Here is a 19,366-nt window from a genome sequence, read left to right as displayed (position 1 = left end):
CCTTTCTCATTAATGATACACCAGATTTCGATATCGGTGTTGTTTTTTCTTGTTTACTTTAACTTGTAGATGGAAATTAATGTAACTTTTTGCTTCAATTTTGTCAAGAATTCTAAAAATATAAATTAAGGGTGGTGATTACGGAACACGCTACAGATTTCACTGATTGGATGCTTGCAGCAAAGAAATAAAGATGAGGATCACTATTTGTTTCCTTTTTTCAACGATTAATTTTCAAAGAAAATTTACTATTTATTAGAACTCAATAAACTGTCACTTAGAGCGTTTATCCATTCAGTTCTTTTTCATTTATTTTTTTTTCATCTTTAGCTCTTACTTTTTCGGTTAATAAATTTCGAAAATAGTTTTCAGTAAAAATAAACAGGCTGTTATTGCAAAGTTATAAGAGATGATTTATTTTCTCCATTATTGTGTAATTCATAGTTGTAGGGTAAAAAAACCTTTATATTTTCGTTTGAAAAACAATAGCTGTAAAAAAAGAACGAAATTTTGAATTTACTTTTTTCAATATTTCTAACCCCACTCTCTTTTACTGATTAACAATAAATTCGATTAAAAATAATTCAAAATTTAAAGCAATAATAACACATAACTCAAGCGAATATAATTATTTATCATAGCTTTTAAAATACTTTCAAAGTAAAGTCAAATATTTTTATAATTTGAACAAATTACAAAATACTGATTTAGGAAATATAAATCTCATTTTACTAGAAAGATTCATTTTTACAAATTATTTACTTCAGTAATTTTATATGTTGTCTGATCATTAGATTCATAGGTGATCAATGAATGAACTGTAAGCAATTGATTTAAGTGTTATTTTTTGTTAACTATTTATATCTGTAATATGTTTACATAATTTGTTAAAAAGAAATTAAAAATAAAATAATTTCATAAAATATAAAATCTTGAATATATTTTTCATCACCGGATTTGTTTATTAAAAAAGCTTTCTTGTTACGTTGCTGCTTTTAGTTTTTTCCTTTCTTCAAATTAAGAAAAAATGGTAAACTGTAAAGATATAACATTTCATAATGTCTAATCCCGTCATTCGATAATATTTCACAAAAAGAAAAAAAAAAATTATAAAGGCCTTTTGACTTTGCAGAGCTTTGTAAATAATATTGCTAATTTCCCTTCTTAATTACAATTATTTTTATAAAAATGTCAGTCACATTTTTTTAGAACTTTCATCATGCGCATTGTCAAAAAAATTAGTCTTAAAAATTTTTTAATTATTTAAAAAAAAAAAAAATTCTAAAACTATTTTATTCATTTCTATCTTTTAATCTCACATCACTATAAATGCATTAACAAACATGATATTTTTTTGAATAATTTGAAGTACGTAATGACATGATTTGTAGGAATTTTAAAAAATTATTAATGAAAGCTTAGTTATCATGTAGAATATTTTTGTACTTACTGAGCAGTATTAAGTGCTTCGGTGAGGAAGGCCCCAGTCAGTCCTAATTCATCAACACCGTGAAAAAGACGAGTTACAAACATTGGGTGATCTAAATCAATAACTCACTTATTAATGTAGAAATTATTTACAAAGAATGTTTATATCAATAATGAACATATATAATTTTTAAATAACAGCGCATCATAAAAAATTAGCTGTGTATTATTATCAATAGCATTGCTATCATCAATTTTACTCATAAACAAGGATCATAAAATGCTTGCTGAATGTTATGCACCATAATTGAAGCTACAGTGAGTTCACCTAACTTTTCTGTTCTGTCTTACATGAAAATTAATAACAATAATTTTAAAGTGCCATTCTACATGGAAGTAACATATCACTAATTATCTCATGCCGACTACTAAGTTTTTTGTTAAATATTTTATAAAGTGATAGGCAATTAAAAACTAAAGCTTTCAGAACTTATGGTAATTTATTTTGGAACTTATTTTGGAACTTATTTTAAAGTCTCACCACTAAGGAACTGAAAAGTGACGTTTCATATGAGCTTTTGAATTATTTAAAAGTAGTGGTGGGAAAAATTAATTTAAATTTACAAAATCACGAATCCCACATTAGAACATAAACTTAGCTACCACTTGAAGAAATTTTCCCTAAGAGAGTAGACAGTTGGTTGCCCTGATTATCTGTAAAAATAATAAAATAAAGGCTAATTTGAATACTATAAGATTCCCAAATATGGAGGGATTACGAGGGAAATAACACGAGATGCATTATTTTTCGGTTGAAACTGTTAATAGGTAAGGATAATGTCAATCACCCTTGTATCTGACACGAGGAGTTACTTATTAAGTTGTATGCAATTTTTTCTCATGAATAAGTTTAAGCAAATATAAGTATTTTTCATACATAAAATTTAATTTGAGATTTATTATAGTCGAAGTAAAAATTGAGAGAGGAATTCTGCAGGTTATCGAATCATTTTACATTTTTTAATTTGTCTACGAGTTAGTGACTTTCAATAGATCATAGCAATAAATTGATGTATGAAATTGTTTGCCATGAAAAATGGTACTTACATGATTTTAGACTATATTTGAGAACGTTTTGACAAAGCTTCACCATAGTATCATGGGTGTCTGGTTCATCTCTGAGATCCATGTCAAAAATTTCCTTCAAATAATTTATAGAAAAACACTGTTACTAATACACACTTTAAATTTAAATCGAAACCTACATCTAATTATAAATAATGTGGTTAAGTTATTTTTCTCTCGTCATATTATTAAAAGTCCCTCTCAAGTTTCATAAGAGAACTCTTTTATTTTTTTTTGTTACAAGCCTACGATATTTATTTATTTACTTTTTTTATATCCGTCGCTGAACAGCTGACCCAATTTTAGGTTTACAACTTCTAATGATCATTGTAATTTTGAACCAATCCAGAAGACAAGGAAATTCCTGGATCAGTACCCCCAAAGGTATTGATTTGTTATGGGAACATGGAGGACTTCGTGACTCGACAGATTTAACGTGCATCAGGGAGATAGAATCCAGGAATTCTAGTACATGGGCCGAGTGCCCTACCAGTATCCCGGCCTTACTGTATTTATATGTTTGCTTGTGTATTACAAACACTTGGCTAACAAAGCTAACTGTGATTTAATTTTTTTAAACAACGGTCAAACAAGTTACGTTTCGCAAGTTTACATTCCTTTTTTCTTAGTCTATAATAAGTTTTATTATGGTTTTAATACCATATTGTGCAAAGCATAAATTTTAATGGTATAAAGTTTCTTCCATAACTACTAAATGGCGCATTTTTTTTATTATTTAGCAACCAATATTGTATTTAGACTTATTACACTTATTGTGTGTCTACCACTACAAAATTACAATTACAATTCACTAGTATATAAGGCATGTTAACTCGATTCTATGATGGGGTACCTTTTCATCGATGAAGGTTGACAATTGACGATAGCTACCATCGCTACACACTGTTTATATATGAAAGATATTTGAGATGAGTAAGAGAAGTTTTTTTTCTCTTTCTTTTCCAAATTTAAAATTTGAGTCGGTTTTGGTTGTAAATGACCTCCGAGACCAAACTTTTCAGAAAAATATTCAATACGTTCAATTTTATCTAGATTTCAAATCAAGTTACATTTTTGTTAGCACAATGATGAGATTTTATCGCAATATTTTACCTTCAGTTCTTCAGGATGTTTGAATTCGGTGACTTTATGTCTATAAGATAATACATCGGGATGTTCCGAATCTAGGATCAAATTTGTAACTTCCCGAAGTAAAGGTAAGTCTTCTGGCTCCGACTTGGAGTCTAAAATAAAAAAGAAAATATTTTTTAAGGAAGGGTAAGAAGGGAGGGAATGGAAGAACAAGTTAAATGGCATTCTAGTAAATTTGAGTCACTTCTTTTAAAAAGTATGAGTTTCTGTTTAAAGTAGTTTCAAAATGAAACATAGATGGCAGCACAAAGTCACGTGATTAGTAAATGTTAATTTTTGTTTTCTGTATTATGTAGTTTAGTTCTCTATGTGTTTTGTCTCCATAAAGTTGTGTTATTAAAACCGACATGGTAATTTCAAAGTGATTATTTCCTCCAGAAGAATACCTTTTACATTTTGTGGTCCCCCGCCATGAACCCTTAGGGGGTTCAGTGTGCATCATTGGGAATTTGATACATACTTTTACCTTTAATACCAGATGGCAGCACCTTTTAAAAATTTTTACTCACTGAATGTTTTTCTGTCTTATTTTTTTTTTCAAAAAAAGGAGTCAGCAGTTGATTTATTTCTAAAGTTTTCTTACTGATTTAGCAATTTATACGTTATTTTGATGTGGCTACTCTAACTGTAAGTTTATTTTTATTTATTTTTCTTATTAGTGGACGTTTCTTATGTTTTATTTTGTGTAATTGTAAGTCATTATTAAGACTTACTTTGTGTTTGTTGGTCATTTATTTATCTTTACATTTACATTTCAATTTTTCTTATTGCTTTTTTTTTTATTTGACTTTCCAATCTGGGGCTTCGGGACACTGTCAGTTTTTAGTTTCACCTCTGACAACAGAAAGGGTCCCGTGTAGTGTGTCCCCCTGATGAAGTGCTGTTCTGCTAACACTTTAAAATTTTTATGATTTTTGTTTTGTTTTTCTGATTTTTTAAATTAAAATAAAGCAAATTTGGATTTAGCTTCTTTAAGCGCTTTTCTATTTTGATTTATTGTTTTAAATGTTACTTACTTAATTTGTCTTTTTGTGAATTTGTAAATTAGTTTCATTTTTTGATTAGAATTTGTCAAGAAGACACACTTTTCGATTGAAAACTGCCTTATTTGAAGACTCAATGCATTCTACAGTGATTCATCTTCCTTTATTTTATTTTGACTTTCCCTTTATTCTATTTTACTTCCCCTTTATTTTTACAGCAAACTTACTTTTAAACAGTGCATAGTTTCGTAATATTGAGTACCTACTAATGTTTTTGCTTGACGCTGTATATACGCTTCAGCTCATGTAAGCTTAAACTAAGCATTCCCTACATCGACAGGTTAAATTAATGCTCAAAGTTTTCAACTAACCATAACAAGTTCCTAAACGAAGTGTTTTAAAAATGTTACTTAAAACAATTTTTACCAAACGATGCCAAAAGGTTTTTTTCAGATTCTAACATCAAGTTATTCTAGAAGTTAAATTATTTCTTTGCAACTATTTTTTTTTACACCAGCTTTGTAAATAGTTAAATTAACACAAATTGTCTCTATTTTCATTTTATTTTATAATCAGCGTAGAACAGTCGACCTAATTCTGAAATTACTATCAATGTGCGATTATGAATGCGCAACTCAGTAACCTTGTAATTTTGAACCCGATCCAGAAGACAAGAGAATTCCTAGATTAAGTAGCCTTCGTGGAGAACTTTTTAATTTGTGTAACATGGAAACCACAATAACCTCCTACGGTTAGCTCGACGGGATTCTCATCTATGATCCTTTTTTCCAGCACTGTGGTCGGTGCAAGCCGGAAACAGAATTGCTATCAACCAGAGGATTCCAACCTGGTCATCTCATTGGGAGATCAATGCCCTTAGTCACCTATCACAGAGTCTAAAGTAAAGCGAATTTACATGTCTTAATCTTTGATATTCCTCGCCATCTAGTGTATATCATTGCAGAGGCCAGTTTTTTGGAAATTGAATGACCAGTCAATATACAGTAATACACATCAATGCATTGATAAAGGTATTACTCAATTTTTTTTTAATATTTCACTGACAATTTAAAATTCTGACTGTTTTGACTTTTCTTCTTTTTTTATGCATTTTAACGCAAATGCGTCAGAAAACACTTCTTGATTGAAATCGACATATAAAAAGTCGTGGTAGGAGGACTGTTAATATGCTTATCCACTTAAGTCATAAGTATTAGATAAACTTCTCTTAGTCAAGTATACTAAAATGTTCAAAGAGTACTAAATTTTTTAGGAAATAAAGCGTAATATACACGAAAAGATTCTGAAAAGGAATTTAGATATTTTCAAGATCAAACTCATTAAATGTGGATAAAGCATTACATGCACATTTTAATGCGTTTTTTTTCGATTCTAATGCTTTTCGGACTGGGTAGAGTAGTTTTTAAAAAATAAATTAATAAACGCTAAATTTTGAACGTTGAACAAAAACGTAATTTGCAATGTAATTAACTATTTGCTATGTAAAGAAAAGCAAGTAATTTCCCCTGGGGTTTAAGGCTTTACAATTTCAAGACTAACGAACAATGGTGTCTATGGGGGCAGCATTACGCACAGGCCACATTTACTTCTCAGACAAACTGGTGCGCATCGATCTGAAACTATGTTCGTAATACATAATTAATTGTTAGCACAATTTAGTATTTGTTTACACTTAAAAAGCTAAAGTCAAAAATATTTATTCGGTTTTTTCTTTCGTCAAAGAGCGCATGCAATATCTGACATTATAAGAGTTATATTATTTAAATAATCAAGTAATAAAATAATAATAAATGTTATCAAGTTATTTTATTTCTAAAACAACTGGATAATGCAAGGCAGAGGATAAAATGCTAAATATAATGTTATAAGATTCTCTAGATTTGAATAACTTACTTTTAGATCCATTTATTTGAATATTGTATTCATCTTGAAGACTGAATCCATTTATAATGATCTCAAAATTGTTAGGATGTTTTAAGAAACATTACTCATTCGATTGCCTTTAAGACTGTTAAGACGCAAAAAGATCCTAAAAATTATTAAACAAATAAATTCACACTGTTAGTTAAATTTCACGAATATATTTAAGGCTTATTTCTTAAAAGAAATATTAGTCTTTGAATGATAGCTCTCAAAACAAGGGACAACACAAAATGATACTTTTCAAACGTCATTGAAGGAATATGCCATTTTTTTTATTACTCTTATTGCCATGTAAATTCGGCAACCATCGTATATACAATCACACAAAACAAGTCAGTTCCACTATCCAACAGCAAAACTCCCAAATAAAACTTGACAAACTTCCAATCACAGCAGATTATGTTTTTTTCTTCCGACCGAGTAAAAGCGTGATACAACAAAATGTACTGATAAATTCTGTATGCCCGAGTTTTCTCGAGTAAAACGTGATATAACATAATGTACTGATAAATTCTGTAAGCACGAGTTTTCTCGAGTAAAACGTGATACAACAAAATGTACTGATAAATTCTGTAAGCCCGAGTTTTCTCGAGTAAAACGTGATACAACAAAATGTACTGATAAAATCTGTAAGCCCGAGTTTTCTCGAGTAAAACGTGATACAACAAAATGTACTGATAAATTCTGTAAGCCCGAGTTTTCTCGAGTAAAACGTGATACAACGAAATGTACTGATAAATTCTGAAAATCCCGAGTTTTCTCGGGATGAAAAATATTTGCAATATATTCGTACCCGAATTAACTCGGGATAATCAGGGAAGCGGTTAAAAGATTATTGATTATGCAAATTGTTATAAATTGATTACTAACCATAACTGGGAAGAAAATTTCAAAATTGAGAATCAGTTTTCTCTGCGAGCTCTATCTAAGGACCAAAACCAGTCATAAACTTCAATACATTAATTTGTCATCCGATTTATCCAAGAAATACACCAAGAATTAAACTCTCCTTAGAAATACTATCTTTTATTCAAGCAGAAAAAACATATTTCAAACTTAACAGAGCATTGCCTTAAATCTTCGTTTAATCAAAGTAACCCCTTGAGAAACGATGACCAGCCCACTCATTCAGGGGTATTTAATTGGTCAGTTTGTCTCAAATTATGAAACTAATTACATTGAATCACTCCCTGCAGATGATTTCGTTTTGTAATATATCTATACCACCGACATACTTCTCCAAATGATTCCATTGGTCAAAACCTTGCTCTAAAATTTGAGTTTTTGAACCACTTGCTCTTGGACGAAGTTATTTTTTTAAAAAAATGTTCATTGTAAAAATAAATTGGATCTGTTTTGCATGCTATTGCTGCGTGAATACTGCATTAATAAATCATATTTTGCATACTTTTGATAGATAAAAAGAAGAGTGTATTGAAACTAATAACAAGAAGGGTATTTAAGAATTTTCTTAAAATATATATTTTTCAATGTGTTGCATTATTGTGTCGTCTAACTTAGAGGTCATCAGTACGCGAGTTCAATGCGAAATGTGGAACAGGCGTGTTAAAGCAGTAAAACACATATAAAAATCTTTTTTTTGTGTGTGTGTGTGTTGAAAACTTAGGAGATGAAACTACCGAATCAGAGTGGTGAAATTTTTCATTCTAAAATTACAATTAACTGTAAAGTTTTCGGTTGGTCCACCCAATTAACTGTAAAGTTTTCGGTTGGGAACATTTCTTTACCATTACGGATTTGAAACCGTTTACAACTGGTATGGTTAAAAAGTCACGAATATCATATTATTGAAACAATGCTGTTAGTAAAGAGTTATAAAACCGTAAAAATGAAATTTAACTGGACATTGAAATTAGGTTGTGGTTGAGCTGTGTTTTGTCAAGTGAACCATGAAAAATGGCTTAATTAGTTTATCTAGAGGGGACATGATTCGTGAGAGATGAGAAATACTGCGCTTCTTTTGTGTTAAGCAGTTATGTGTGACTGTGAATTTCGTATTCCAATACTCCAGGGTCACTAATTGAGGAGTGCAGGATGCTAGGATATGTGGTGAAGGAATGGAGTAAATATTGTGGTGTCAACGCTGGGATCGAACTCTTGTTCAGCCGGTCATGAGATTGATAGATTACCCCTCTCTGCTTAAATATGTACCCAGCTGCAAGAAATGAAGCGAGAAATAAATTATTTACCACACAAACAAACATTAAACTAAAACATTATTAGGCATCTGCTGTTGTGTTTGGCATCCGATAATGGAAAGAAATACATAAATTCGTAATCCTTATCACATGGCATAGCTTCCAGCTTTCAGAGAATATGCCCTCGATTCTCAATGGCAGTGGATCTAGCTTTGGTGAATAAAATTCTGGTTGTTCAACCGTATTAGTTTAAAACTATCAGCGACCGATTTTCCTCACAGTTAACATTTCAAATACCATCATTTTTATGGTTACTTGACCATCTTTTCAATATGGTAAAATACAATTGAATAAATTGTTATTGAACCATTTTTTTCGAAAAATTCCTAATAACGTGACTGACTTTAACCGTGGTGGTAGTCAAAACCACGTAAGGTGTTTTCGAACACTAAAAAATAAGCGGTCGCAAATACACGAATATATTTAAACTTTGTAGATGGAAGAATTATTTATTTCTTTTAAATGAGAAGACATTTAGACTGTTATTTATTTTCGATAATGCAAGGAAATATTAAAAACGTGAAAGATTTTATCTCTGAATATTCATAATTTTTCTCCAATCAGTTTTAATTAACTTACATAAATTTAATTACTTCTTCGAACTAAACGTGACATTTTGTATCGATATTTGTTGAAATTGTAAGCGGAATAACTAAAAATATAAAGTAATAAGAACATATTGAAATCAACCTTACCTACTAATTATTGTAGACGCTTTCTTAAAAATTCCTATACGCTTCCCTTCATTTTCATAGATGAGAAACTATATTTAAAGATGGAATGACATAAAAATATAATAACTGATGATAATCGATTGAGGTGTCTAATTGTCTTTAAACAAATATGAGCATATAATTACGTTTGTTCAGTTCACCATGATTTGTTCAGTTTCATTTGTTCAATTTACAAAAACTAAACTGTCCTTTTATTAGTTATAGATAAAACTGTTAAATGATAGGTGTAAATAAAAGAGCCATCTTATTCGAATGGGTTCTTAAAATAGCATTTCGAATAGCCTTTATTCTGATGGTCGAAATTGGGTGTGTTTGGTGCGATTCAGAACTTACGTATGAGCAGTTTTATAGCTATAAAAAACAATTTCAACAAACTAGCCGAACGTGAGTCCCAACGAGCGCGTGCAGTGCAAATGCACTCAATTATTAACGATTGTAAAACAATATAATTATCCATTCTTAACTCTTTCGAAGGCCGTGGGAAGTATACTTCCCACCTCTTTTTTACCACTTTTAATTTAGGTTTCCATTTGTTAATAACTTCAGACTTCTTGAAGTGCGTTTGAATAAAATTGGTAGCTATTTGCTAGTTTACAAAAACTTTAAAATACATAATTCCTTTTGAAGTTTGTAGCATTTATAAAATTTATTTTATAAATAAAGAAAAATAAAAGTCAATAAGTTCCTAGTAGGTCGTGTTAAATATATTTACCTCCAAAAAATGGTACTTTTACAAACTAAAAGAGTTTTTTTTTCTCATATCAATTGCTATTCTTAAAGCAATTTCAATTCCAAAAATACTTTAATTTACCTTTACTGGAAACAAATGACCCTTTAAAGGGTTAATTAAGATAAACAGAATATCGTGTTTCCTTAATCACGACGAACATATATTTTTTTTAATTTCAACGGCAGGCACTGAACTTTCGTTCTTCGTTAAAATGTTAAAAAAATTTAATTATAATTCAGCAAAAAAATTTTAGAATTTTTTGAAAAACTTCTCTTACATTTTTCCTGCGGCACTTTCATAAACGCACTGGGGTGACAAACAAATAATTTCCTGCTTTTAAATAATAAAAAAAATGTTTGCAATCCAATAGAAATGTACTAAAATTAAAAGAGGGAATTTTTTGTAAATTTATTCTTTAATTACTTATGGTATTAATTTAATGGACAATTCATGATCATTAAATTTTTTTTTATGGGAATTATGCAATCAAAAATTAATAAAATAAGCATCTTAAAAGACAATTGCTTTATTTCTTAGATGTTAATTAGTAGTTTTTCGGTATTATAAAACATTTAACAAAACAAAAACAAAAAAAATTTTTAAAAATAAGTTATAAATAGGTAGGCATAATGCGGATCTCTTAGTTGTAATTTATAATAATAGATGGCGCCACTAACAAATCTGAAATTAAATATTTTATAATTTAATTTTAGTAATCCACAAGAAATAAATAAAATATTAATTTAATTCGATGAACATTAATTTAATTAAATAAATATCAAGTGAAAACTATTCAGTTTTCATTTTATAGTGAGTATAAGAATTAAGCAAGGCAATTAAATTCGATATCAATGTTATTCAATAAATTAGAGGGATATTAGCTTCATAAGAATTCATGCATGTAATAATCATAAATTTAACGAAAAAAGCATTTCCCATAAAAATTAAATGCAATTTTTTCTTAAAAATAACTAAACTAGTAATTTACCTACAAACAAATCTTTGTCCATGAGATTTGGAAGTTCTAGATTCCATTTCGTATTGATAAGTTCCCCAAATTCCATTACCCACTTGTTGCAATCGTTGCAACATTGCTTCAAAGGGTAATGGTATTTGAGGAAATATTTTTTACTTCATTTTTAAATGAAGAAGGCAGACTCTCTGTTGAAAAAACTGACATTTCAAATTTGTACACGAAAACTGGAGTATATAAATCACTCTATGCTGAAAATAACAAGCATGGCAGAATGAAATAGCCATACGTCCCAGATGGCGTTGCCGAGAAAGCCAATCAGCGTTCTTAAAATCTCTTGGGGATACTATATGTGTAAAGAGAGTTTACATGCAGCCCGGTAGGCACCTGCGAACCTAAATCACGGAGGAGAGGAAGATTACCCACACTGCCACAGGAGCCCGTTCACGGTGTGGGCCGCATCCACACATCACACAACAGAGGACAACACACAGAGAGAAGCATCCATGCCCTGAGCGGAATTCGAACCCGCAACCACTGGTTTCGCAGACAGGCACGCTAACCGCCAAATATAATGAGGCATGAAAACATATTACTGAAATTTATTTTGCATTACTAATTATTTTAATTGATTTTAATGAAACCTTTTTCAATGAGTTTTATTTATGCTATACTCTAGTTAGGCCAGTTCCTAAGTTGTTGAAATTGGAAATAATAAGGGAAAAACTAGATTGCTGGAAAAGTTATATTTTTGGGATCAATATAGTTGCCTGAAATTTAAATATAATTACATTTTTCCTCTCCGAAAAGAGCTTTATTCGTCATCCTCAATTTATTGAATGGAAGCGAGGGAAAAAGAAGAAAAACTGAAACAAGTGGGGGGTTGAATCCAATTTATTTTTTACTTTAAACTGAATGTCATTGAAATCAAATTGGACCCATAGTTCAGAAGTTATAAGGTATTTAGCAGGCATGAAGTATTACAAAAATACAACTTTTAATTATAGCTACATAATTGTTTGAAATACCTACCTAGACAAATGAGGTATAGTTAGTTACCCATGTATTTGTTGACTCTGAATTGTCAGCAGAAAGTTTGCAGTCATAATAGTTCAATAGTTATTAAAGTTTTTATGTATAAATAGTGCAAATTTTATGCTTATGCCAACTCACGCGTCTGTTTTTTTTTAAACGGACAAGAAACGTTTTGTATCCTATGAACAGTTCTGCGTTGAATAGAATCTAAAATCAGGTCGATAAGAGGATAAATAGCTTTGAAGTTCTGAGAGTTTCAAATATTTCAATTATAATTCTACGCTTATACTTTTTTACTCATAAAACATTTTGAAACTTTTATAACTAATAAACTATCGTATAACTTTGAAACTATTAGTTCAATTGACTTATTTCTAAGTTGATGGTTGTAAAAATTTTACTACTTTTTTGATTGAAATTGAAGATATAATCCTCCTTGTCAATTCCTGTATTCAGCAAACTGCTTTTCGATTCATTGATAATTTCTAAATATAAATTGAGGGTTAGGCATGGGCAACCCCTCTCTCTCCATGTTAATCATTATTTATAATGAGAAAAAGGATTTATTATAAATTATAAACATTTCAAAATGAAATTCTAATTTAAATTTGCCAAACCATTAAAGTATTTAAAGTTTTGAAAACGGAATTGTTTTGATCTTCATTAATCTTTGAGACAAAAATTGTTTAAAAATTTTTTGATAAGCAGAGAATATCCATGACTTTGCCCGGGATTCGATCCCAGAACCTTTCTGATGTAAGGCCAGTTCCCTACACAGCAAGTAATCTGATTCTTAAAGTTAAGTGATGTTTAATTATACACCAAATATCAGATAATTAAGGCCGAGATCGGTTGGCAGAGACTCACGTTCGTGAAAACAGTAGTTCGAATCCAACCGGCGAAGTAGTAAATGGTGACTGGTGCACGCTAAATCGGTTGGGTCACAAAATCCTTCATGGTCCCATAACAAATTATACCTCTGGGGGTGCTTAATTGGAGATTGATTGCTCTCTGGTTGGGTCAAAATTATGATCAGTGGACGAATGAATAGATGGGTCTGCTCTACAAACGAGTTTGACGTATGGGTGTGGCAGAAGTCAAATTCTTGGCCAGAGATGGAGCCTCTGAAAAAGAAGAATAATCGCACCCCTAATGCTACGACAACAACATCAGACATTAAGTAAAATGAAGCAATTTTTTCAAACATTCAATAACATCCAACAAATTTACCTGAGGATATCTCAATTTCAAAGAAGTTTTGAGGATATTTGTGGCTGTGAGGAGTATTTATAAAATAACTGAGTCATAGTTTGTAATCGGTTGCATGCTATATAAGTCATTACATGGAATTAAATGAAAATGATAGTCTGAAAATTTTAGCAATTAGATGTTGTGGATTAAACATAATTCAAGTCGAATCTTTATATTCTTATACAGCGGTTAATTGTTTTCGGCTACGGAACCCTAAAATAATATTCTTTCGGCGAAACCCTGACTTTATAAATAAAGTTTGTTAACGCAATTAAGAACAACATAAAAACTATTTTACGTTTAAAATATTTAATTAGAGGAATGAAGATTTTTTATAATTTTATCCTTAATAACTTCATATGCCGACCGGCCTGTGTAGAGGGCAGGGAGCTGTCCTTGCATCAGAAAGTTTCTGGGTTCGAATCCCAGGCAAAACAAATCTATTCACCAGCTGGTTCATGGATTTGTTTTTTGTGCATATACATAAGCTGAAAATGTATAAAATAAGCCGACTTGTTGTTTACTTCTAAATAAAAGTTAAAAATAACTGCTATAAGCGTTGGAAATGTTTATTAGGGAACCATATTTCTTTATTAAATAATTAAGTTATTTTGTTTTGATATGAAAAACGCATTAGGAAATAATAATGCAATATTTTATAAATGTACGCTATTTTCATAATTTGCTCAATATATTGTTATTAGAAATACTATATTTTGGTTTAAAAAAAACCATTTCTATTCATATGCATTTTACTTGAAATAATTTCATAAAGACCGAAAATTCCGAAAGATTACATAAATTGTTGGTTAAATCTAAATATAATCAGAAATCAGAAGTCATCACTTCTTATAAAAATTACTAAATCACGGAACCCCTTTATCTCTTCCACGGAACAATAGGGTTCCGCGGAATACCTTTTTGGAACAGCACTTCTAATATCTAAGTTTCGGTTTGTACCTTTTGTTAATTTGTACTTGTCAAATTAGCTGGAAAATGTCTTTTAAATTTTGTAGTGCTGCCATCTATCGGAAAGATGAATTAGTAGCGAGTAATATTAATCTTAATGATGTAATGTCAAACGGAACCAGTCGCAATCTTAACAATAAACAGCGTCATTGGAAAAAAAAAAAAAAACTATTTATAAAATTTCTGAAAGTAAGTTCTAATTTTTATATTTTCATATCTAAGATTTGGTTTCTGCCTTTAGTTCACTCGTGCTTTTTAATTTGTTAAACAATGTCTATTCAAAGTTAGTGATGCTGATATCCAACGTAAAGGTGTATAAGTCGAAAGAAAAATTAATTTTAAGGATATACTGACAAACGAAATCAGGCCAATATTAAATTTACCAGCATCATTGGAGTACTAAAAAACTGTTTAGAAAATTTCTGAAAGTATACTCAAGATCTCAAAACTTAAACTTGTAAATCTAAAAATAATTATAATTTGTGTTAAAAATTTTCATTAGGTAATTCTGTTCTAAGTATTTACGTGTTCGCTATCAGCAATTGTTGTTTAAAAAATGTCTAACTTACACAGGAATAATGGCACTGACATCGGTTATCAGGTATTTACCTCAACCAGACATAAAATTATTTACATTTATAAGTTTATTGAGATTTGATACAAAATGCATTTAAGTTTATACTAAAATTATTTATCTGCGCGTTTTTCGCTTTACATTTGGTTTAGTTATAAATATCTTGCAATACTTTCTATAGCTCTCTATAGTAATCAAAAATAACCTTCTGATTTCATTTACATTTTATTTTTATACAAACTGGAATTTACATCCTAAATAAGCCCAAATCCTTCATGTCAAATATTAATTATAAAAATTTAAATTGAAAATGCTTAATCCAAATAAAATAAAAAAAATAAAGTGTTTATAAAAACAAAAATAAAATAAAAAGGGAAAAATCTCCAGTATTTTCCATTCAGAACAATTTTCAGGCTTATTTAAAGGAGCTTAGATACCTTTAGGCTAATTCGAAAATACGTCATTTATGGCTCAGTTATCCTGATTTAATTCAGACCGTTTGCATTGAGGGTCGGCTTTCTGCGATAAACTGTGTAGTGCGTCTAGCATGACAAAAAATACAATTCCAATTCACTAGTATATAAGACATGCTAACTCGATTCTATGCTGGGGTACCTTTTCATAGATGAAGGTTGACATTGTCGATAACTACTCTCCCCACATTGGTGACACGGACGTGATATGCCTACCTTGACAGAAACGCCCACTTCGATCTGAACACGCCTACTTCGATGAATGATCCACATTGAACAGTTGACTTGCTACTTGTGACTGCGACATTGTCCTCCTCACGTTGTTGCTTCTCAGTCTCGATCACACACAATGTACAACGTACAACGTATACACTCGACTGATAGGAGAGATCACAACCGGGAACTTAATGCAGCTCTCACGATCAGCACTCAAAAAGTTAGGTACTCTTAATACAGCTCTCCCGGCTTCTCACAAAACAGTACTGAATAAACTAGTTGCATCCGTTCATCGAATTCTATCACCGATATAATTCAGGTGGGGGAGTACTGTAGTGCGTCTACCAGTTCAAAAAATACAATTCCAATTCACTAGTATATAAGACATATTGGGGTACCTTTTCATGGATGAAGATTTCAAGATTCTTTACATTGTCGATAACTTCTCTCCCCACAACTGTTTGAAATCAGGACAGGCTCTCTGCATTTAGACTAGAGTAAATTCAGGATGACTGATTAATTCTTCGTGTATTTTCTAATAAACCTAAAAGTATCTGGTCGGATTCCAATAAGTCTAAAAAATATCGGGCTAACTAGAACATACTGGATATATTTCTAATTAGTCTAACGCGCTTCCCTGCTACGAATTTCATGTCCGTGTATCCTTGAACTGTTGCATTTATTTATTTAAATTATATAAGTTTTATGACAATTTCATGTTTTTCATAATTATCGTCAAAAACTGCATTAAAATGGGCTCAAAAATATCTATTTTATCGTTATTTAATGATTTGTCGATATTTCCAAGTCAATGATAATTCCAAGTCTGATTCCAATGATAATTCCAAGATATTTCCAAGTTTCTCCGGGGCCGGGAGAGCCTTGTCGGTAGGGCGCTGGGCCCATGTGCGAGAGTTCGTGGGTTCGAACCCCACCGGCTAAGGACTCTCCGTGTAGTAAATGGTGACTGATGCACGTTAAATCTGTCGAGTCACAAAGTCCTCCATGTTCCCGTAACAAATCAATACCTCTGGGGGTACTGGAATGGAGATCGATCATTCACTGATTCAAGTCTAAATTACGATCAGTGGATGAATGTATGAATGGGCCCGCCCTATAAACGGGTGTGACGTATAGGTGTGGCTGAAGTCGAATTCTTGGGCATAGATGGCGCCACTGGAAAACCAGAACAATCACACCCCTCTGCTTAAACAGGCATACGTCAACAACAACACAATGCGTATTTCTATAACAGCACATTGTAATATGAATACACTCAGAATTTGCTTACTATTTTATTCTTTACTCTAGTACATTATCAAAATATAAGCAAACACACATTAATAAATAATAAGTAAAACAGTATTGGCAACTCTATTGACATACATTGATATTTTTATAATATTACAATTAGTATAACATGGAAGACTTGCAAAAACGATTTTTCACAAGAAATATTTAGCGTACAAAGAAGCATATTTCATACCATTTTTTTTTCTTCTTAAAAACGATAAACCAATAAAAAATAGTATTATACACAGTTAAAATGATGATTTGTTCAAAGGAATTTTATTTCATGATGAAAACGTTCCTTTTATTTAAATATCTGAATTACATATTCACATAAGAAGATTACAAACATTTTACACATGCAGGACTGATTCGAGAAAAATGCATACTTTTATTGTGTCTGAAATACACAAAAATGGTATATGTGAAGTATAAAAAAGTAACTTATGAAGCAGATATTTATATAAATAAAAATCAAGATCTGTAGTATACATTCGTTCCTCTCAAATTTATGTCCTGAGTTAACTAGGAGAAATTTTTTTAAAAAAAACACTTCAATTAGCCCAATGATAGCATTTATTGAAAATCATTAAAAGTGTCCCTATTATTATGGTGCAAAGTTGTTGAAATTAGTATTTTAACTCACATGATAGGGAAGGCTCTAGTCACAATAAATAAATTTTAGGGTAGATGTCGTAGGATATTTGGCTAATGCGTCTCCTTGTAAATGTCATTCTTTTTAATAAGTCCTTTTCATCACTAGGCTCTTTGCATGAAGCCTTTCCTATTATGGGTTCATTGCAAACGTTTTAAAAACATGCTAATTGGAATAAATATTTTCGAATTAGCCTAGATATAAATGGGCTCATTAGAGTGTACCTAAAAACTATCAGGCTGATTAGAAAATGCTGGAGATTTTTCCAAATAGCTTGGTGTATTATAAAATGACAGTATTGCAAAGACTCAGATTTTTCAAATAATCTAGGACCCATACATACTTTGCGGCGTAAAACGCGCATGTATTTAAGAAATTTGATTGACTTCAATATCATTATGGAAATATTATATATCATTACTCATTTTAGAAAATAGAGTCTATATATTTAAAGGAAATAAAGCTTTTAAAAATATCACTAAATTCTCGTTAACTTAGTGATTAAATTAGTATTTATCATATAAGTTTGAAGCGAGCAAATGGAGATAAAAATAACTGATGAATATTTTGGTAGATAAAAGTAAAATTCAAGGAAAAATAGCCAGTTCAAAATAGTCCATCACGCTTTGGTAAAACGACTTATGCGAGAAGATATTTTTGTTCAAAAATGGCCGTGATTGGGAAAAGGCATTTGGGGGTTTAAATTATATTTTGGTAAAAAGGGATGTTTTTTTTTTTTTTTTTTTTTTTTAGTAAAATATACGAGAATTTGCAATGTTCAGTCAGCCACGATGAAATTTGTTGAAAACACTATGATAGATAATGCAAATACAAGAAAAAAAAATTTCAATCGATTTTTTAAGGTGTCATGTCTAGTTCATCACAGCAGAAAAAGGGTAATTTCAGTGACAGTGAAATTTAAAAAAATCGCTAAAAAAAGCTTATACTTAAAAATCGTAAATAATCAAAATTATAGTTTTAATGGGCAGTAAATAATGGGTATTATGATTTTCATGAAAATTTAATAAATGATTTTAGAACTTTTTTAAGAATTTAACAGAGATTATAAATTTAATGAAAATTTGAGAATTTAATATTGAACTATATAACTTTAATAAGACTTTAATAATGAACATTATTATTTTGATGAGAATTTTGCAATGAATGTTATAACTTTAATATGAATTGAATAATTGAAATTAAAGTAAACAACAATAATGATGATGTTATAATGATGAATATTTTGTATTATTTACGTATCGAAAAAATTTTAGATCCTAGACTTAAAAGCTTTGATTACTTTTCAAAACAAGCAATTCTAAAAAAGATTATTTTTATTAAGGGGACTCTCAACTAATAAATATTAAATCATAAGCTGAAATTATTTTTTTTGTTAATAATTAGACACAAATTAGTTAAGAACCTACTATCAGGAGAATTTGGAGAGTATCCATGCTAAAAACTATTGTGCTTGAATAAAATAAGAAATGTTTAATATTTTTAATATGTTGACTAAGTTCTACTATTAAATTAGATAAGTTAAACTGATAATGCCATACAAATACTTTAAGTTGTTTTTAGTGTTTGGTTATCAATTCGATTCACAATGAAAAAT

At 30.2% G+C, this 19,366-nt stretch overlaps 1 protein-coding gene across 1 annotated transcript in view; it reads right to left on the bottom strand.

Annotated features, from left to right (window-relative positions):
* Positions 1–11,407, bottom strand: part of LOC107455525 (cysteine sulfinic acid decarboxylase-like) — a 39,148-nt gene extending 27,741 nt beyond the window's left edge. The window contains exons 1-4 of the mRNA XM_087155760.1: positions 11,308–11,407; positions 3,667–3,797; positions 2,536–2,629; positions 1,451–1,541 (exon numbers count right to left, since the gene is read on the bottom strand). Of these exons, the coding sequence (XP_087011886.1) occupies positions 1,451–1,541; positions 2,536–2,629; positions 3,667–3,797; positions 11,308–11,407 (416 nt within the window). The remainder of the gene's footprint in view (positions 1–1,450; positions 1,542–2,535; positions 2,630–3,666; positions 3,798–11,307) is intronic.
* Positions 11,408–19,366: the final 7,959 nt, after the last annotated feature.

The sequence above is a fragment of the Parasteatoda tepidariorum genome, chromosome 12 (assembly GCF_982258835.1).
Source record: "Parasteatoda tepidariorum strain Cologne lab strain chromosome 12, Ptep-v5.0, whole genome shotgun sequence".
NCBI classification, from domain to species: domain Eukaryota; kingdom Metazoa; phylum Arthropoda; class Arachnida; order Araneae; family Theridiidae; genus Parasteatoda; species Parasteatoda tepidariorum.
This window is presented reverse-complemented; position numbering and strand designations above follow the sequence as displayed.